The sequence below is a fragment of the Hemiscyllium ocellatum genome, chromosome 44, assembly GCF_020745735.1.
Source record: "Hemiscyllium ocellatum isolate sHemOce1 chromosome 44, sHemOce1.pat.X.cur, whole genome shotgun sequence".
In the NCBI taxonomy this organism is placed as follows: Eukaryota; Metazoa; Chordata; class Chondrichthyes; order Orectolobiformes; family Hemiscylliidae; genus Hemiscyllium; species Hemiscyllium ocellatum.
Window position 1 is genome coordinate 9,913,806 of NC_083444.1, and position 21,798 is coordinate 9,935,603.

Consider the following 21,798-nt stretch of genomic DNA (forward strand, 5'->3'; position numbering starts at 1 on the left):
TCAGGTGGTAAAAAATATCCCTTTGCCATCAAGCCTCTGGACAATCGTTTGTTATATGCTTTCCTAAAGTATAGTACGAATGGAGTATTGCTACAGGGCTTTGGTGACACCACACCTGCACTATGGCTTTAGTTCTAATACTTAAGAAAGGATATATACTTGCTTGAAAGTGTTAAAGCAAAGATTGTTCTTTTGGTTGAGGGGGCTGTTCTGTCAAGAATCAAAACATCCCTATAGTGTGGATGCAGGCCATTTGGTCCGCTGAGTCCATTCTGGCCCTCACCCACATCCCTGTATTTCCCATTTATCTTGTCATCCTTTTCTTGTCCCACTCCTCCTGTGTGATCTCCAGTGGTAGCACTGTCATCTCGGGCTGACTCATGTAGCAACAGATTCAAGGACAGTTTCTTCCCCGCTGTTATTAGACGTCTGAATGCACCTCTCACATTAAATTTAAAATGTTGATCTCGCTCTTTGTACATGTTCTCTGCAGCCGTAACATTGAATTCCTCGCTCTGTTCTGTTACCACAAAGCACCTTGTACAGCATGATCTGCACGTCAAACAGCACTTTTCACTGTACCTAGGTACAATGGACAACAAATAAATCAAATCAGTTTGGCCCTTTTCTCCATATTAGCTGGAGCCTTTTATTGACCTGTTTGTGTTCTCTAACCCCAAGGCCAAGAGTGTGATGGTGGCTGAAGTAACCGCGCCGGCCTGGTTACATCGCTTTATTATTGGCAAGAAGGGACAAAACATTGGCCGTATAACCCAGCAACTGCCCAAGGTAAGCACTGGGTCATCACAGGGCTCGACCTCCTCAAGAAGCTTAGATTTATATCGTGTCTTCAACATAGTCCTTGCGTTCTTCTTAGTCAATAATATTTTGACCGGAGCCGCAGGGCGGCAGTATTCGATCTTGGGGTAGAAGTTTAGGAGAATTGTGAAGAAAGAGAGAGACCGAGAAAGTCAGGAAGGAAATTCTCAGAGCTTTACAATCCGTTGCAGCTAATAACATATGGTCACCAAATGCGAGGTAAAGGACATCAGGAAGCTGCTCAAGGGACTAGAATTGGAGAAGTGAGAGGTCTGGGAGGCTTCTAGAAGTAGGGGAGACACCATGGACAGTGGAAACTTTCATTTCAGTGTTCACATAACCAGGAGACGGAGTGGGTCAGGGCGACGGGTTTCTGAGAGTTTCAACAGGAGCTACTGAGATTCGGTTGAGTTTCAAAGGGATGATAGTTGTGAGACTGGGGAGGCCAACAGTCTTGTGAGGGTCCCAGCAAGGGAGTAAGGGAAGACAGCCAGGAGAATGACTGGGCAGGACAATGTCCCTGAAAGGAAGCTAATTTTCCTACACTTACATTGCTCTGGTTATCCAACACAGCCAAGCACAAAACCTTGAACCGAAAGTGGGGGCGTGAGAATGTATGGTGTCATCTTATGGCATAGTTGGCAAAAGTAACATGTATCTCTGGGTTCTATGACCTGTCTGGTGTAGGTTCACATTGAGTTCACTGATGGTGATGAGAAGATCACATTGGAGGGTCCAACAGAGGAAGTGGAGATTGCTCAAACTCAGATCCAAGACATCATCAATGATCTGGTCAGTATGTCATAGTCATCCAGCATGGAAACAGACCCTTCGGCCCAACCAGCCCATGCCGACCATGTTCCCAAACGAAACTAGTGCCACCTGCCTGCTCCTGGCGCACATCCCTCCAAAACTTTCCTATTCATGTACTTGTCAAAAGTCTTTTTTTAAACGTTGTAACTGTACCCACATCCACCACTTCCTCAGGAAGTTCATTCCACACACGAACCACCCTCTGTGTAAAAAAAACCTGCTCCCTCATGTCTTTTTTAAATCTCTCTCCTCTCACCTTAAAAATATGCCCCCTAGTCTTGAAATCTTCCACCCTAGGAAAGAGATACCTGCCTTCCACCTTACCTACACCCCCCCCCGCCATGATTTTATAGACCTCTATAAGGTCACCCCTCAACCTCCTACGCTCCAGTGGAAAAGGTCCTGGGCTATCCAGCCTCTCCTTCTAACACGCACCTTCCATTCCCGGCAACATCCTGGTAAACCTCTTGTGAATGTCTTCCTATTCCGTGTAAAATTGCACTGCCATTTCTCTACACCCTTCGGCAGTTCACTGTCCAGCTGTTTCCTCTCGAAGCCCGAGCTGCGGGGCCGTCGAAGTGACGAGCCCGTTCCTCTCCCACTCCTTTCAACCCTGACACCGTTGCACCGCGGTCTCTCTTCACCTCCCTGAAGCTGAGCCACGTACATCGTGGAGCTGTCACTGGGTCGTGAAGCTTTGCAGCTGGTGAGTGACCTCGCTTATTTTCATGTCTCTCTTACAGCTGACGCGCATGGACTACACAGAGATCACGGTCGAGCAGAAATACCACCGTCATCTAATAGGAAAGAATGGAGCGAATAGTGAGTTTCTGTCAGTATTCCCTGGTATTCCTCTGGAATCTGACCAACATCACATAAAGAGGCTTCTCAACCCATTGGGATTTCTGAAAGAGCTGTACCCTGCTTTATTCTGTTTCCCTTCACCTGCTTATGTTCAACCTTTTCAAATATTTTTCCACTTTCCTTTAAAAACATTCTGCTCTCCGGTAGGACATTTCCCTTAACCAGTGGCAATCACAGAATCCCTACAGTGTGGAAGCAGGCCATTCAGCCCATCGAGTCCACACACCGACTCTCTGAAGAGCATCCCACCCAGACCCACCATCCTGTCCAACCCCTGTATCCCTGCACTTCCCATGGCTAATCCACCACATCTGCATATCCCTGGACACTATGGGGCAATTTAGCATAGCCGATCCACCCTAACCTCTACATCTTTTGGCTGTGGGAGGAAACTGGTGCACCCGCAGGAAACCCACACAGACATGGTAAGGATGTGCAAGCTCCACACAGACAGTCGTTGGAGGGTGGAGTCAAATTCAGGTCCCTGCTGCTGTGTGGCAGGGTCTTTTTTAATGTCTTTTTGACTCCCTACTCATTTACCCATGGAAATCGGTTCATGCTATCTTAATTAACATTAGTTAAAGCATCTTAAATATAAACATCTATAAGAGAGCTCCACTTATGACCATGTTGTACAGCAAAGGGCTTCCACCACGCTGTCACATAATTTGGGACAGCACGGTGGCTCAGTGGTTAGCACTGCTGTCCCATAGCGCCAGGGACATGGGTTCGATTCCATCCTCGGGCACCTGTCTGTGCAGCATTTACACATTCTCCTCTGTGTCTGTGTGGGTGTCCTCTTGAGTCCTCTGGTTTCCTCCCACAGTCCAAAGATGTGGAGGGTAGGGTGGATTGGCCGTGCTAAATTGTGTCATAATGCCCAGGGATGTGCAGGCGAGATGGAGTTGCCATGGGGAATGCAAGGTTACAGGATGGGGTGGGTCTGGGTGACATGCTCTTTGGTGAGTTGGTGTGGACTGGATGAGATGAATGGCCTGCTTCCACACTGTAATGTTACGACACGGGTTAAACCCTCCTGCTTAATGTAAAACCAGCAACGCTGAAAAGATTTATCCCGCGCAGTAATCTGTAAAAATTCGAGTGGCCAAGAACTATTTAAAAGTAAAAACAAACAACTTTATTTCTTAAAGCAGAACAGAGAATAATTAACTAACAACAATTCCTTCCTCTAACCTATCTGTTACCTTCCCTTCTATAATACTAGTCTGATAAAACTCTCAATTGAGAAGTACAAAACCACCCTTCTTATCTCAAAACCAGGCAGCTATCGTTCTCCTATTCGGATCTTCCTGTGTCTTTTTTTTTAAGGAATTTCTGCATCACAGGTTACTGATCGAAAAGATACCTTTTTAAGAGAGCTATTTTCAGACAGTCTTGTTTACATGCTGGGCTTGTCAGTTCTCCTCTCAACCGTTCAGTTTTCCCTGGTCTAATACCCCCAAAGCATTGGATTGTGTCATTGGCTCTAAGATTGTCAAAATGCTCAATTCAAACTAGATTGGAATTTGATATTTTTCGGGGTATAATTTAAATTGATTGGCTGAATTCACATTTGTTTTTTTGTCTCCAGGCAACGAGCTAATCAAGTTGTTCAACCAAGTGTTACATTGTTACCTTATTGAGAACACTTGGTGCTATGTCCGTTAGTTCTGCTGCTTTTAACTCTCTTAAAGTATACCCACATCTTTGTAACAGTAGGCACTCTGTGATCAAAGCTATGGCATCACTTGTGGGTCTAATCCCTACCCTCTCCGTGGCCTTGACATCGCTCCTTATGTTAATCTATTGATTAACCTTCACCTTAAATTTATGTCCCCTTGTAACACTCTGTTGTACCCGGGGAAAAAGTCTCTGACTGTCCACTCTATCTATTCCCCTGATCATCTTATAAACCTCTATCAAGTCACCCCTCATCCTTCGCCGTTCCAATGAGAAAAGGCCTAACACACTCAGCCTATTCTCGTACGACCTATTCTCAATTCCAGGCAACATCCTGGTAAATCTCCTCTGCACCCTCTCCAAAGCTTCTACATCTTTCCTAAAATGAGGCGACCAGAACTGCACACACTACTCCAAATGTGGCCTTACCAAGGTCCTATACAGCTGCAACATCACTTCACGACTCTTGAATTCAATCCCTCTGCTAATGAACACTAATACACCATAGGCCTTCTTGCAACGTCTATCCACCTGAGTGGCAACTTTCAAAGAGCTATGAACATAGACCCCAAGATCTCTCTGCTCCTCCACCTTACTAAGAATCCTACCGTTAGCCCTGTATTCCGCCGCCTTATTTGTCCTTCCAAAATGGACAACCTCACACTTGACAGGGTTGAAATCCATCTGCCACTCCTCAGCCCAGCACTGCATCATATCTAAGTCCCTTTGCAGCCAACAACACCCCTCCTCACTATCCACAACTCCACCAATCTTCGTATCGTCTGCAAATTTACTGACCCACCCTTCAACTCCCTCTTGCAAGTCATTAATAAAAATTACAAACAGCAGAGGACCCAAAACTGATCCCGGTGGAACTCCACTTGTAACTGGGCTCCAGGCTGAATATTTACCACCTACCACCACTCTCTGACTTTGACCGGTTAGCCAGTTCTCTATTCAACTGGCCAAACTTCCCACTATCCCATGTCTCCTGCCTTTCCGCATAAGCCTACCATGGGGAACCTTATCAAAAGCCTTACTAAAATCCATGTACACTACATCCACTGCTCTACCCTCATCCACATGCTTGGTCACCTCCTCAAAGAATTCAATAAGACTTGTAAGGCAAGACCTTCCCCTCACAAATCTGTGCTGGCTGTCCCTAATCAAGCAGTGTCTTTCCAGATACTCATAAATCCTATCCCTCAGTACCCTTTCCATTACTTTGCCTACCACCGACTAACTGGCCTGTAATTCCCGGGGTTATCCCTATTCCCTTTTTTGAACAGGGCACAACATTCGCCACTCTCCAGTCCCCTGGCGCCACCCCATTGACAGTGAAGATGAAAAGATCATTGCCAACGGTTCTGCAATTTCCTCTCTTGCTTCCCACATAATCCTAGGATCTATCCCGTCAGGCCCGGGGGACTTGTCTATCCTCAAGTTTTTCAAAATGCCCAACACATCTTCCTCCCTAACAAGTATCTCCCCTAGCTTACCAGTCCGTTTCATACTCTCCTCTTCAATAACACGGTCCCCCTCATTTGTAAATACTGAAGAAAAGTACTCATTCAAGACCTCTCCTATCTCTTCCGACTCAATACACAGTCTCCCACTACTGTCTTTGATCGGACCTACCCTCGTTCTCGTCATTCTCCTGTTTCTCACATACGTATAAAAGGCCTTGGGGTTATCCTTGATCCTACCTGCCAAAGATTTTTCCTGCCCTCTCTTAGCTCTCCTAATCCCTTTCTTCAGCTCCCTCCTGGCTATCCTGTATCACTCCAACGCTCTGTCTGAACTTTGTTTCCTCAACCTTATGTAAGCCTCCTTCTTCCTCCTTACAAGTCATTCAACCTCCCTCGTCAACCAAGGCTCCCTCACACGACCATTTCTTTCCTGCCTGATAGGTACATACATATCAAGGACACGTCGTATCTGTCCCTTGAAAAAGTTCCACATTTCCACCACATCCTTCCCTGACAGCCTATGCTCCCAATTTATGCTCCTCAGATCCTGTCTGGCAGCATCGTATTTACCCTTCCCCCAATTGTAAAACCTGCCCTGTTGCACACACCTATCTCTCTCCATAACCAAGGTGAAAGTCACAGAATTGTGGTCACCATCACCAAAATGCTCACCCACTAACAAGCCCATCACTTGTCCCGGTTCGTTACCGAGCACCAAATCCAATATGGCCTCCCCTCTGGTCGGACAATCTACATACTGAGTTAGAAAAGCTTCCTGGACACACTGCACAAACACCGCCCCGTCCAATCTACTTGATCTAAAGAGCTTCCAGTCAATATTTGGGAAGTTGAAACCGCCCATGACTACTACCCTGTGGCTTCTGCACCTTTCCAAATCTGTTTCCCAAACTGTTTCTCCACATCTCTGCTGCTATTGGGGGACCTATAGTAAACACCCAACAAGGTGACTGCTCCTTTCCTGTTTCTGACTTCAGCCCATACTACCTCCAAAGGCAGAGGCTCGGTGAGTTGGCGATGGGATATGCAGAGTTATGAGGAGTGGCGGGGAGGGAACAGAGTGAACTTGATGGGCCGATTGATCTGCTTCCACACTGTAGGAAGAAAGCAGGGTTGACATTTCGAGTGCGGTGATCCTTCGTCTGTTGAGCACGGGAGTGAACCGTCATCACTGGATACCATTGCTGTCATGGGAGCCCCATGTGAATCTGCTGTAAGGCAACTTCAATTAGCTCCGGGCAGACCTGAATGGTCCTCTAAGTCCCAGTGTAGCCATGAAAGCTTCTGCCCTGTACAATCTTATCACTGTTAACCTCTAAGTCGTCTAATATTCACTTAACCGAGCACCATTCAATCAATATTCTAACTCCACAGAACTGCAAATGGGAACATGGGCGATTAAAGATATAGGTAGCTCTTATAGATTTAGTGATTTTTCTGTATGTGAAGCCCTCATGTATACAGTTATATCATAACTTGTTTCTGCTTCTTTTTGTTTTAATTTTGCACATTGCAATTTATCAAACGTCCCCCACGAAGGTGGAAACGCGGTTTTTGTTGCTACTTCCAGTGTTGTCTCCCGCTGAAAGAAACTGCTGTAACTACTGAATCTGCTGTTCCGCTTTCTGTCACCTCATCCTTTAGTTAATCGGATCAAGGAACAGTACAAAGTGTCAGTGCGCATCCCGCCAGATAATGAGAAGAGCAATCTGATTCGGATCGAAGGAGAGCCGCAGGGGGTGCAACTGGCCAAGAAGGAGCTACTGGAGATGGCGGTCAGGATGGTAACTGTAGCTCCCTATCTCAGCCTTCCCACCTCCGTGATGCTGTCACTTTGTTACTGTGTTGGGAGGCAGGTTGGTTTGCTTAGTAGGCTGGATGGCTGCTCTGCGGCGCAGGGTGACGCCAACAGCACGGCTTCGATTCTCGCCTCGGCTGAGGTTACCATTAAGGAGCCTCCTTGTCAATGTCTCCCCTTACCCGAGGTGTGGTGACCCTCCAACCCGCCAGTCTAATAAGAGAGCAACCCTATAGTCTGGTAGGACTATGGTACCTTTACTTTTACGTTACTATTGAGGATGGCAGTGACTTGAAGTTCCCCTCCCCAGAAGTCCTGTTGCTGTGGCAAACACACTTTGCATGCATTTGGGGCCTGGATTTATGAATAGGGGATGGTAGATGCTCCAATATTCTTCCTGTCACATAACTCACCAGGAATCACTCCTGCTTTTACCATCTGCCGTTGGAAGGGTTTCGCAGTCTGATGCCCACCCTATTTGGTTGGGTTGCCCACAAATCTTCCTTGGCCATCAAGTCCTGACTTTGGGCGTAAGTATCTAGAGCAGGTCTTGAACCCACAAAGCTGAGGAGCACCTATTTGGTTGGACGATGGTGTCAGGAGGCAGTGAGTTGAAGTTGAGTTACCGATCAGCCTAGATAGAGTTAAATGGTGGGAATGAAAGGTGCAAGTTCTAAAGATAGGTTGGGACTTGTATCAGTTGTAGAGGTTGAGGGTGACCTGATAGAAGTTTATAAAATCATGAGGAGTATAGATAAGCTGAATGACAAAGATCTTTTCCCTCCAGTGGGGAGTTCAAAACTAGGGGGCATATTTAAAGGTGCGAGGGGAAGGATTAAAAAGGACACGAGGGGCAACTTTTTTTTACATAGAGGGTGGTTTGTGTGTGGAATGAACTGCTGGAGGAAGTGGTGGATGTGGGTAGAGTTGCTACATTTGACAGACATGTGGATAAGAGAGGATTGAGGGATATGGGTCAAATGCAGGGAAGTGGGGCTAGTTTAGTTTGGGAAAATGGTCGAGTAAAAAGTGAGGTCTGCAGATGCTGGAGATCAGAGCTGAAAATGTGTTGCTGGTTAAAGCACAGCAGATCAGGCAGCATCCAAGGAACAGGAAATTTGACGTTTCGGGCAAAAGCCCTTACTGGGAAAATGGTCGGCCTGGACTGGTTGGACCGACAGGTCTGTTTCCATGCTATACGAATCTATAAAGGATCACAGGCTTGAATAGGTTTCTCCAGTCCCTGAGGCTTCTATGATTTGCAACAATAAATAGGTTAGATAGCAATGACAATGAGTCAGTTGCTTGTTCATTAATCTCCAGGGGAGATCTGTGGGGTGAATACTTTGGCGAACCACACCCTCTATACATGAAGTGTACAGGACATCTGACCTTGCCTTTCAAAATGGAGAGTACCGTTGGTGCTGATGTTACTGGATCAGTAATCCAAAGGCTTTGGAGACAAGCTTTCAAATCTCACGATTTAAATTCAACTTGACTAGGAGCCAGGGCAATATCTTTGGACAAGTCACCCAGAAACCCAGGTTCATTCTGTGGGGTCACCAGTTCAAACCCCACCACGACAACCTGTGACATTTCAGTCTGGTTCATAAATCTGGGAAAGAGAACTGCTTGCAGTAATGATGCCCAAGACGCAGTCGCTGACTATTGCAAATGACCTTTCAGAAGGAGAATCTTCCCATCCCTACCCGGGTCTGGCTGTAGATGTGACTTCCCTGTGCAGTGATCCAGAATACCTCTCAGTAGAGACATGCAACAATTATGGCTTTGCCAATAAAGCTCACATCTCATGAAAGAATTTTTAAAAATTAAATAAATTGGGAATTAAGACTTGGTCTGAGCAGTGGGGCTACCAGATTGTCAGAGGTATCCATCTGGTACATTAGTGTCAGAGAGTCATACAGCACAGAAACAGACCCTTCGGTCCAACCTGTTCATGTCGAACGTAATCCCAAACTAAAGTCCCACCTGCCTGCACTTGGCCCACACCCCACATGACCCACATTTGAGGTGGCATGGTGGTTCAGTGGTTAACACTGCTACCTCACAGCACCAAGGTCCTGGGTTCAATTCCTGCCTGTGTGTGGAGTTTGCACATTCTCCCCGTGTCTGCGTGGGTTTCCTCCAGTTTCCTCCCACAATTCAAAGACGTGCAGGTCAAGTGAATTGGCTGTTCTAAGTTGCCCATAGTATTAGGTGCATTAGTCAGAGGTAAGTATAGTGTCTGGGTGGGTTGCTCTTTGGAGGGTTGGTGTGGACTTGTCGAACTGTAGGGAATCTAACCTAATAAATCCCTCCAACTCTTCCTATTCATGTTCAAAGTTCTTTATCTGCTGTCCTTCCCTGGTCTGGCCTACATGTGACTCCAGACCTCTGAAATGGCCACTCAGTTGTGTTCAAAAAGCAGCTCACCACCACCTCGAGAGACATTAGCGCTGCGCTGGCCGTCGTCCCCAAAAGTTGAATCAATACCTCTCACCTGAGCCGTCTGAGAGAGCCAAAGGCTGTTTGCTGCCTTCACGCAGCTTTTATGTGGTGGTGCGTTTCCAGTGAATGTTTTCCTTTCTCTGTCGCTGTCAGGAGAACGAACGGACCAAGGACTTGATCATTGAGCAGCGTTTACACCGATCCATCATCGGCCAGAAGGGAGAGAAGATCAAGGAAGTTCGCGACAAATTCCCTGAGGTAAAAGCAATCTTCCACTACCCACCCGCCCACCACTCGTGGAGACATAGGCGGCAAAAAAGGAGTCCACTCGGCCCATTAGGTCTTTGCGCAAGCTTCCCAATTAGATTAGATTACTTACAGTGTGGAAACAGGCCCTTCGGCCTAACAAGTCCACACCGACCCGCCGAAGCGCAACCCACCCATACCCCTACATTTACCCGTTACCTAACACTACGGGCAATTTATCCTGGCCAATTCACCTGACCCGCACATCTTTGGTCTGTGGGAGGAAACCGGAGCGCCCGGAGGAAACCCACGCAGACACGGGGAGAACGTGCAAACTCCACACAGTCAGTCGCCCGAGGCGGGAATTGAACCCAGGTCTCAGGTGCTGTGAGGCAGCAGTGCTAACCACTGTGCCACCGTGCTGCCCACTAGTCCCCCACTCCCTGATTTTTCCCCATAGCCTTAAAAATGTTTTCTTTTCAAATTCTTACCCATTTCCTCTTTTGATAGTTGCTGTTAAATCAGCTTCCACACACCGTGGCGAAGACCTGAGCATCTCGCTGTATTAAAAAATGCTTTCCACAACTCTCATTGGTTCCTTCAGCAATTATTTTATAATGCCTTCTTGTCTCCCAGTCTGTGGAAAGCATTTCTGTCTGTCAAACGCTTTCAAATCCCTTTCTTGTTTTGAACACCTCTGTCACATCTCCTTTGATCTTCTGTGTTTTAAAACGATCAATCAAAGCTTCTCAGTTTCTCTGAGTAGGTTAGAGTCACATTTACTGACTGATGTGGAGTGACACAATTCATGTGGGCTAGGCTTGTATTAGATAGCTTGTACTGTAGTTGGCTGAGGGCTGATTTAACTGAGGTGTTGAAGATATTTAAACAGTTTAATATGGCCAGTTGAGAGGAAACGAGGGAATCACAGTAGGAGCTTAGAATTGGAGCCAGGCGGGTTCAGGGTGATGCTGGGAGTCACTTGTTCACGCAGAGCAGAAGGGAAATCTGAATTGCAAACTCTCTCAGCCACGATGGCTCAATGGTTAGCTCTGCTGCCTCACATTGCTAGGGGCCTGGGTTCCAGCTTCAGGCAACTGTCTGTGTTGAGTTCACACACATTGTCACTGTGTCTGCGTGGGTTTCCTCTAGGTGCTATGGTTCCCCCCAACAGTCCAAAGATGCGCAGATTAGGGTGGATTGGCCATGGGAAATTGCTCCATTGTGTCCAGGGTTGTGCAGGCTAGGCGGGTCAGCCAGGGGAATTGTGTGGTTACAGGGATAGGATACGAGGGTGTGTGTCTGGGTGGGATGCTCTTTGGAGGGTTGCTGTAGATTCGATGGGCTGAATGGCCTGCTTCACACCGGAGGGATTCTATGAAAACCATGATATAGTTTAATTGCAGAACCTCTTTAAGAGGCTGAATTTTTTTTTCCCTGGTCCTAATGTTAACAAGCTTCAGGAGCTGAACCGTCTCATCCTGGTGTTAAGTTTGAGGCACTGAATAACCTCCCTGTTTCTATGTAATATACTGAAGGCATCCTCCTTTTCCTGTGTAGCAGACTGGAATGGTTGAATGACCTATTATTGAGGACCAGGGAATTGCCTCCTCTATTCCGAATGAACAGGCTAGATGGGCTGAATGGTCTCTCCAGTTCCTGTGTAACAGGCTAGATGGTCTAATTATCTCCTATACCTCTATAACAGGCTAGTTGGGCTGAATGGTCTCTCCAGTTCCTGTGTAACAGGCTAGATGGTCTGAATGGTCTCCTCCTGTCCCTGTAAAACAGGCTAGATGGGCTGAATGGTCTCCCCCTGTCCCTGTGTAACAGGCTAGATGGTCTGAATGGTCTCCTGTCCCTGTGTAACAGGCTAGATGGGCTGAATGGTCTCCTCCTATCCCTGTGTAACAGGCTAGATGGGCTGAATGCTCTGCTTTTCCTGTGTAACAGGCGGAAGGGATGAGTGGCCATTTCATTCCAATGTTCTCATGTTGACTGTTTCCAGAGTAACTAACCATTCTGGTTTCCTCAGCCTTCAAAGAAAATTGTAGCTTTTTTCTCGCTCTAGGTAATCATCAACTTCCCGGATCCTGTGCAGAAAAGTGACATTGTCCAGCTGCGCGGCCCCAAGAACGAGGTGGAGAAATGTGGGAAGTTCCTGCAGAAAGTCATCGCTGACTTGGTAAGTGATGGTGGCACTCCGGCCTGCTCAGTTCCCTGGTGCGTATTACTGTGGTACCTGGTACAATTGATTGGTGCTCCTGGGCAGACTTAAACTGGTGTCTTTGTATAGAACCCTTTGGGTTTTTCTTGCAAACCACTGCCCACTATCACAATCCCTACGCTTCTCTCCTCCCATCCCTTCTCAGGCAGCACCCATCCGACCCGGCTGGTTGTGGAGAAAGGCCCTGAAATCCTGCTTGCATCCAGCGCTTCTGACAGGACCTCATTTCAACACTTGAAAAATAATGTGCTCATGGATGTTTCCCACAACAAAGCAGTGGGGTACATGAAGTTTTGTAGGCAGTTTATTAACATTCATGTGTTACAGATGACTATATAAAATGTTAGGATATGGGGTAAACCCCTCTGCTAACCCTTGGGGCATAATTAAAGCTGATTGGCTGATTCACCCCGTGCTGTAATCTGTTAAAATTCGAGAGGGAAAGAACTATCCCCAAAAGTCATTACGTAAAGTAACAATTAACAACTTTATTTTTAAAAGTCTAATTGAGAATAATTAACTAACAACTATTTATAACTCCTTTCTCTTAAACCTAGCTTTTAACTTCTCCTCTACAATACTGATCCGATAAAACAATCCTGATTGCAATTTACAAAAAAACAAATCACTTTTCAAAACCAGTCATCTTCGATTACCTACAGTGTGGAAACAGGCCCTTCGGCCCAAACAGTCCATACCGACCCTCCGAAGAGTAACCCACCCAGTCCCATTTCCCTCTGACTAATGCACCTAACACTATGGGTAATTTAGCATGGCCAATTCACTCTAAACTGCACATCTTTGGACTGTGGAAGGAAACCGGAGCACCCAGAGAAAACCCACGCAGACACAGGGAGAATGTGCAAACTCCACACAGACAGTCGCACGCGGCTGGAATCAAACCTGGGACCCTGGTGCTATGAGGCAGCAGTGCTAACCACTGAGCCACCGTGCCACCCCTGTAGATTTTCCTCTGTTTTCTTTTCTACTTCTTATGGATTCTGTTTCACGGGTCTTTGATAGATAAAGGTATCTTTAAGAGAGCAGTTCTGCAAGCAGTCTGTATTGTTTTGTTTTTGTTGGTCCTCTTTGCTGCTCTGACTAACTGTTCCAAAATGTCTGATATTTATACCCCAAAGCATTGGATTGTTTCATTGGTTTTATATTGTTAAAATACTGAATTCAAACTTGAATGGAGTTTAGTATCTTGGGGCATAATTAAAGCTGATTGGCTGAATTTGAAGTTGTTTTTGTATCCAAGCAACACAGCTCTTAGCTAGTTGTATGACTAAATGTTACATTGTTACCTTGTTCAGAACACTGTGCTAGAAATTTCAGCTCCCTCAAAAAGTTACAGTACACCCACAACTTCATATCAAGATGAAAAATTCTGTAAAGTTACTTGGTAAAAAAAAAACAATTTAAATACTGACCGATCTTTTAGTTGGTCTGAGTAACTCTGGCTCATGGATCTCACCAGGTAACAGTGGAAGCACAGGTTGCGGACCAGATCATTGCACAGAGTCTCAGTTTATCCTCAGAAGGCCAGAGCTCAGCACCAGAGACATCGCCACTCGGAGCATAATTAGGGCTCAGCTTTGATACTCAGTGAAGAGACCATGCATGGGAACTCACAACAGAGACGGAGAAATGAGCAGGGTGGGGATAGGGCCAGATGTCTCCTGAATCTTGTTCCTGGTGTGAGATCACAGTCTTGGGGGAGGATCCTGCAACCCCATTCACATAGAGTCCATCCAGTCCATACTGACCACATTTCCCGAACTAAAACTATCCCACTTGTCTCCATTTGGCCCATATCCCTCTAAACTTTTCCTATTCATGATGTGGAGGTGCCGCTGTTTGACTGGCATGGACAAAGTTAAAAATCATACAAGCCCAGGTTATAGTCCAACAGATTTATTTGTAAGTACAAGCTTTCGAAGTGCTGCTCTGTTATCTGGTAGCTAGTGGTGTTCAATGATCTTGCCCCACTAGTTACCTGACAAAGGAGCAGTGCTGCAAAAGCTTGTACTTCCAAATAAACCTTTGGACTATAACCTGGTATTGTGTGATTAGATTAGATTAGATTCCCGACAATATGGCAACAGTCCCTTCAGCCCAGCAAGTCCACACCAACCCTTCAAAGAGTAACCCATCCAGACCCATTCCCCCACCCTATATTTACCCCTGACTATTGCACTAACACTGTGGGTAATTTAGCGTGGCCAATTCACCCTAACCTGCACATCTTTGGACTGTGGAAGGAAACCGGAGCACCTGGAGGAAACCCACGCAGACATGGGGAGAATGTGCAGACAGTTGCCGAAGGCTGGAATCGAACCTGGGTCCCTAGTGCTGTGAGGCAGCAGTGCTAACCACTGAGCCACTGTGCCGCCCTATTTCCTGTTCATGTAACTGTCCAAATATTTTTCATGTGTTGTAACTGTACCTGCATCTACCACTTCCTGTGGCAGTTCATTCCATAACATGAACCACCTTTGTCCCGCAGGTCCCTTTTAAAGCTTATATTTCTGCGACTCGCTTTGTGTCACAGCCCACAGTTTGGGAGCCACTACGCTGTGTGTTTCCTGGGAACTCTCTGGGAATTATGGAAGCGAAAAACCAGGAAGGTTATGTTACCTTTGTGTCAAACCTTGGGTCGGCTCTCACTGGGAAAACTGAGTGCAGCAATGCTTTTCATTTGCAAAAACCGTCTGGAGGCAGTGGGAGGTGCAACACTGACTCACAAGAAGGATAGCAGAATGCAGAAGGTGCAGTTATCCGGGAAATCTGAATGGGCTGTGGCTTTTTTCCCATCAAGCTTCTTCACACCACATAACTAATAGCAAAATATTACAGATTTGAAAGCTACAGTTGCAACATTTGAAACACATCAGAATGTGAAGGGTTTAGAGGGATATGGGCCAAATGGGACTAGATTAATTTAGGATATCTAGTCGGCATGGACAAATTAGACCAAAGGGTCTGTTTCTGTACTGTACGCTGTACAATACTGGAAATACTCAGGAGGTTGGGAGCCTTTGATTTGATTTATTATTGTCACATGTCCCTCGGTACAGTGAAAAGTTTAGTTTTGCATGCAGTACAGGCAGCTCATACCGTACATAATGCATTACGGTAATAGGACAGAGCAAGTAATACTATGTTACAGCAAAAGAGAAGGCGCTCAAAGAGCGAGGTCAACATTAAATTTGAAATTTGAGAGGTCCATCCAGAATCTGATAGCAGCGGGGTAGAAAATGTTCTTTAGCCTGTTTAAGCTTTTGTATTTTCTGCCCGATGGAAGAGGTTGGAAGAGATCACAACCGGGGTGGGAAGGGTCTTTGATGATGTCAGCTGCCTACCTGAGGCAGCAGAATGTACAGATGGAGTCAATAGATGGAAGGTTGGCTTGTGTGGGCTGTGTTCATGGCTCTCTGTAGTTTCTTACAGACTTGGGCAGTTGCCGTATGATTCTGAGGACAGAAAGAGAATGAATATTTCTGTCCTGATGAGAGATCCCCAACCTGAATGATCAACTTTATTTCTATCTCTCTGTCTCTGTCTCTCCCTGGGATAACTCGTGTAGTGTGAGTGCTTCTGAAAGTGCATCTCAAATAGTGTCGTTCCCCACCTTGTGAATAGAAGTTCACCTTCTGAGCAATTTTTCTTTTCTCTTGGTCTTTGCCATCCCCAGATTGAGAACAGCTACTCAGTCTCCATCCCCATCTTCAAGCAGTTCCATAAGAACATAATCGGCAAAGGAGGAGCCAACATCAAAAAGGTACAAACCTGAGAGAGGGGTGCGCCGGGTTTCTCCTGGGGGCTGACTGGATTGCTGTGCAGAGAGCTAGCATGGCTTCAATAGGCTGAATGGTCTCTTTCGGTACTGTCCATGACTCGATGACCTGTAGGCTTTTATTCACAGGTATACAAAGCGAATGTATACACCTCCCAGCCCAACAGTCAGCTTTGGGCTGTTCCCATCCACCTAACCTGCACAACATGGGATACTACAGGGCAATTTAGCATGGCCGATCCACCTAACCTGCACAACATGGGATACTACAGGGCAATTTAGCATGGCCGATCCACCTAACTTGCACAACATGGGATACTACGGGGCAATTTAGCATGGTCGATCCACCTAACCTGCACAACATGGGATACTACAGGGCAATTTAGCATGGCCGATCCACCTAACCTGCACGACATGGGATACTACGGGGCAATTTAGCATGGCCGATCCACCTAACCTGCACGACATGGGATACTACGGGGCAATTTAGCATGGCCGATCCACCTAACCTGCACGACATGGGATACTACGAGGCAATTTAGCATGGTCGATCCACCTAACCTGCACAACATGGGAGACTACAGGGCAATTTAGCATGGCCGATCCACCTAACTTGCACAACATGGGATACTACGGGGCAATTTAGCATGGTCGATCCACCTAACCTGCACAACATGGGATACTACAGGGCAATTTAGCATGGCCGATCCACCTAACCTGCACATCTTTGGACTGTGGAGCACCCTGAGGCAACATACACAGACACGGGGGAGAACAAGCAAACTCCACACAGACAGTCACCTGAAGGTGGAATTGAACCCAGGTCCCTGGTGCTGCAAGGCAGCAGTGCTAACCGCTGAGCCACCGTGCCACCCCACGTTCAATCAAGAACAGAAATTGCTGGCAAAACTCAGCTGGGCTGCCAACATCTGTGGAGCGAATGCAGAGTTAACCTTTCAAATCCGGCAAGCCACCTTCAGTTCAGTTTTCCCAGCAATTTCTGATTTAGTTTCTGATATCCAGCATCCGCAGTTCTTTGGGTTTTAATTTGTCTGGGAATGCGCTCGTTTGGTAATGTTTTTCTTCTGAGAGACGAAATTAACGTAGGGTGGGTTATTTGCCTCATGTCTTCCCTACCTGAGGGACAGTGAAGTTTTTTGAAATGCTGCACCTAGCCTTTACACAGGCCGGAGACGAATCCTGTTTCGTGCTCTGAACAGCTCCAATTACTCAACCCCCATTGATTCATCCCTAAAGCTACCGGATTGTGTTTTCTCTCTTTTGAATCTCTCACGTTAGCAGAAGAACAGAAAAACAGAAGTTGTGATGGAAAATATTTGCTTTCTAGAGAGTAGAACTAAAAAAAAATCCAACCCTTTGAGGATTGAAAAGAGTTGTTTTGATATGTTTAAGGGGAAGCTCTGTAAGATTATGCTAAGAATGTTCGAGACAAAAAAAAAACCGCAGATGTGGGAATCCAAGCAGGAAGCTGGGAGGACACAGCAAGGCAGGCAGCATTAGGAGGTGGAGAACCTGAGAGAGATGCGCTGGGTTTCGGGTGCACAGGGTTACATCCGAAACATCGGCTTCTCCACCGAGTGATGCTGCCTGGCTTGTTGTGTTCTCCCACCCTCCTACTTGTCTACCTTTGATGCTCCTATGCTAAGAATGTGACGATAGGGTGAGATTGATGAAGGATGGACAGAGGCTCGCGAGTTGAACTGAGCATTTTCCACTGTAGCTATAGAGCATTTGAGTTATTCTGGTGCCAGTGACTAGACTCAACCAATCTTAACTGGGCAGAAGTGGAGAAGCAGGTGCTGGAGATTAGAGTCAAGATTAGAGTGGCGCTGGAAAAGCACAGCAGGTCAGGCAGCATCTGAGGATCTGGAAAATCGACGTTTCGGCCAAAAGCCCATCACCTGCAGTACCCACTTCTGCCTGGGATTTTAACCTCACTGCGAATCCTCTTCCAAGGATGGCGAAAGTGAGGACTGCAGATGCTGGAGATCAGAGTCTAGAGGAGAGTGGTCCTGGAAAAGCACAGCAGGTCAGGCAGCATCCGAGGAGCAGGAAAATCGACGTTTTTCGGGCAAAGGTGCTCCATCAGGAATAAGGCTGGGAGCCTCCAGGGTGGAAAGATAAATGGGAGGGGGGTGGGGCTGGGGAGAAGGTAGCTAAGAATACAATAGGTGGAAGGAGGTGGGGGTAAAGGTGATAGGTCAGAGAGGAGGGTGGAGCGGATAGGTGGGAAGGAAGATTGACAGATGGGACAGGTCATGGGGACACTGCTGAGCTGGAAGGTTGGAACTGGGGTAAGGTGGGGGGAGGGGAAATGAGGAAACTGGTGAAGTCCACATTGATGCCCTGGGGTTGAAGTGTTCTGGGGCAGAAGATGAGGCGTTCTTCCTCCAGGTGTCGGGTGGTGAGGGAGTGGCGGTGGAGGAGGCCCAGGACCATGTTCTCAGCAGGGGAGAGTTGAAATATTCGGCCACGGGGTGGCAGGGTTGATTGGTGCGGGTCCTTGAAGAAGTCCTCCTTGTCTCTTTACAACAATCTTACCTGGGCCTTTGCAGAAATAGATTCTGATGTTGGCATGCGGGTGCAGGTGAGGGGGGGGTGTGGGCAGTGCGCCAGGCACCGTGGTACTCCCCATTCGGTGAATGGTTCTGGCATTATTATCAGGGAGGAGAAAGTGAGGACCGCAGATACTGGAGATCAGTGTCGAGAGTGTGGTGCTGAAAAAGCACAGCTGGTCAGGCAGCATTCAAGGAGCAGGAGAGTCGATGTTTCACGCGTAAGCCCTTCATCAGGACTTTTCAAAAATTCCTGATGAAGGGTTTATGCCTGAAACGTTGATTTTCCTGCTCCTCGGATGCTGCCTGACCTGATGTGCTTTTCCAGCACCACACTCACTCTCTACACTGCATTATTATCAGGTTATGTTCAAGACAGAGATCAATAGATTTCGAAATATTGAAAGTGTCAAGGGAGAGTGTAGGAAGAGGGTGTTCAAGTAGAAGACTAGCCATGATTTTTTGTTTTATATAGAATCCCTACAGTGTGGAAGCAGGCCATCTGGCCCATCGAGTCAATATCACCCCTCCAGACCCCTACCCAATATTTCTCATGGCTAATCCACCTAGCCTGCACAGTTCTGGACACCATAGTATGTCCAATCCACTCTAGCCTGCACATCTTTGGACTGTGGGAGGAAACCAGAGCAAACTCACACAGACACAGGGAAGGACATGCAAGCTCTGCACAGACAGTCGCCCGAGGGTGGAATCGAACCCAGGTCCCTGGTGCCATGAGGCAGCAGTGCTTACCACTGAGCCACCGTAGTTGGGAGAATTTGTGATTCATTTTCCCTGTGTTATGAATAAGTGATTCCCACCATCACCCCGAAACCTGATGCATGTTGGAGCAGAGTCAATGGGATGAATGGCCTATTGCTACTCACGGTTTCAATATAAGGGATCGCCTATTTAAGATAAGGAGTAATTTTTTTTCTCCGAGGTAAGTGTGTCTTTGCAGCTCTCACCCTCAAAAGGTATTGGAGGAGAGTCTTTAAAGCAAGGCAGGATATATACTTGATCAGCAAGGAGGCAAGAGGTTATCAAAGGTAGCTGGGAATGTACAGTTGAGGTAACAATCAGACCAGCCATGATCTTATTGAATTACTGAGCAATTGAGAGACCAAGTGACTTGCTCTTGTTCCTAATTCCTAACCCACCGTGGTTTCATCCATCAAGCAATACAGTGCTATCTGCTCCAACAAGGTTCAGCCTGCCCAGCATTGTAAACATTTGCCTTTGTGCTGTCTGGGAGTTCATGGCTTGGATGTTGTGCAGGTGTTGCAACCCCATCCTTGCACCCAACCACCACACCCGGCTCAAATTCCAGGGAGGAGTTTGTCCCTACCCCTAACCCTGCAAGACCTTCACTACTTTCCCGGGAACAAGTCCGTCATTAGACAGTGCGAGTGAGCCAGTGAGATAGCAGGAAGGCTTGTAGCTCCAATGGCACCGGGTGGGAATGGTGGCTACTGCTGGAACTGCAGTCAAGTTGGCCCAGTCAGAGGAGTGTCACTGGGGCCGAGTTGGCAGGTCCCAGGGTGGGGTGATGCTGAGTTCAACAAGGTCAAAGTGGGATGTATATGGAGGGGAGCATTCCTCCACTGGTGCTCCAGGGAGTCCACAAAGGGGGTTCCTTTGCCTCTGCACTTGCTTAACCCCAACCCCAGCTAGAGTATTTCACATTGTGTGGCACACAGGTTAAACCGGGGAATGGGACTGACGACATTGCTCTGCAGAGAATTGATGGGCCAGATAGCCTCCTTTTTCCTTTCACATACCTCCGTGTGAGTCTGAAAGACTCCACTTCCTCTCATGCTTCGTCTTCTCTCAGCTCGCCTTTGCTGTACCCTGTTACTGATTGAATCTCCCACACCATAATAAACGGTGTGAGCGTTACTTGGTCTTTATTGCAAGAGGATGGAGTATAAAAGTGCTGATGCTGCAACCGTACAGTGTCGTGTATTGGTGAGAATACACTGGAGTATTGTGGACATTTTTGGTCTCCTCACTCGAGAAGTTCCTTATCCCCGGGCTGATGCCTCGGAAAAAGATTTGTCTTAAGAGAAAAACCTGAGCACATTTGACCCGTACTTATTTGAAGAGCAGGAGGAGATCATATTGAAATATGGAAAGTTCTGAGGGGGCTTGACAGGGTAAATGCTGAGAAGATGTTTAGAGTCGAGAACCAGGGAACACAGTTTCAAAATAAAGAGTCTCCCATTTAAGATAGAGTTAGGAACCCGTGGCTTCTTTGTGAGGTTGTTACTGTTTGGGATTCCCGATCCCGTAGAGTTGAGCAGGCTTAGCTGGGTTCGATCGATTATTAGATTAGATGAGATTCCCTCCAGTGTGGAAACAGGCCCTTCGGCCCAACCAGTCCACACTGACCGTCTGAAGAGTAGCCTACCCAGACCCATTTCTCTCTGACTAATACACCTAACACTATGGGCAATTTAGCACAGCCAGTTCACCCTAACCTGCAATTATTTTGACTGTGGGAGGAAACCGGAGCACCCGGAGGAAACCCACACAGACACAGGGAGAATGTGCAAACTCCAATCTGATGGACAAGCAAGTCAGAGGTTATGGGCGTGGGTGGCAGGCAGGAAAAGTGGATTGGTCATGATCTTATTGAATCGGTGCAGCAGGTTCAATGGGCTGAATAGCCTCATCCTGCTCCTATTTCTGAAGCTCTTAGGATTTCCTCTGACTCTGCCATTGTTTCCCAGATCCGTGAAGAAACAAACACCAAGATCGACCTCCCAACAGAGAATAGCAACTCCGAAGTGATCCTCATCACAGGGAAGAAAGTGAATTGTGAAGCCGCCCGGGATCGGATCCTGGCCATTCAGCGCGAGCTGGTACATCAGACCGGGAGCATCCCTGTCCACTGCAGCAGCTTCACAACCTGTTTTCATTCTGAAGGCTTGGAATGTATATTGCAGGATATTGGCAAGCGCACACACATACACATACAGGAAGCATTGGGAGTGGTAGCTCAAGCAGTTGGAGAAGGCTTGAAAGAGCAGGGAACAGAG

At 47.0% G+C, this 21,798-nt stretch overlaps 1 protein-coding gene across 3 annotated transcripts in view; it reads left to right on the plus strand.

Annotated features, from left to right (window-relative positions):
• LOC132835358 (vigilin-like) overlaps window positions 1-21,798 on the plus strand; it is a 107,267-nt gene that overhangs the window by 48,732 nt on the left and 36,737 nt on the right. For all 3 annotated transcript variants that reach the window (XM_060854819.1, XM_060854821.1, XM_060854820.1), the window contains 8 exons: window positions 682-789; window positions 1,507-1,611; window positions 2,376-2,454; window positions 7,308-7,447; window positions 10,063-10,167; window positions 12,227-12,340; window positions 16,080-16,166; window positions 21,490-21,621. In XM_060854819.1, coding sequence (XP_060710802.1) covers window positions 682-789; window positions 1,507-1,611; window positions 2,376-2,454; window positions 7,308-7,447; window positions 10,063-10,167; window positions 12,227-12,340; window positions 16,080-16,166; window positions 21,490-21,621 — 870 coding nt within the window. The remainder of the gene's footprint in view (window positions 1-681; window positions 790-1,506; window positions 1,612-2,375; window positions 2,455-7,307; window positions 7,448-10,062; window positions 10,168-12,226; window positions 12,341-16,079; window positions 16,167-21,489; window positions 21,622-21,798) is intronic.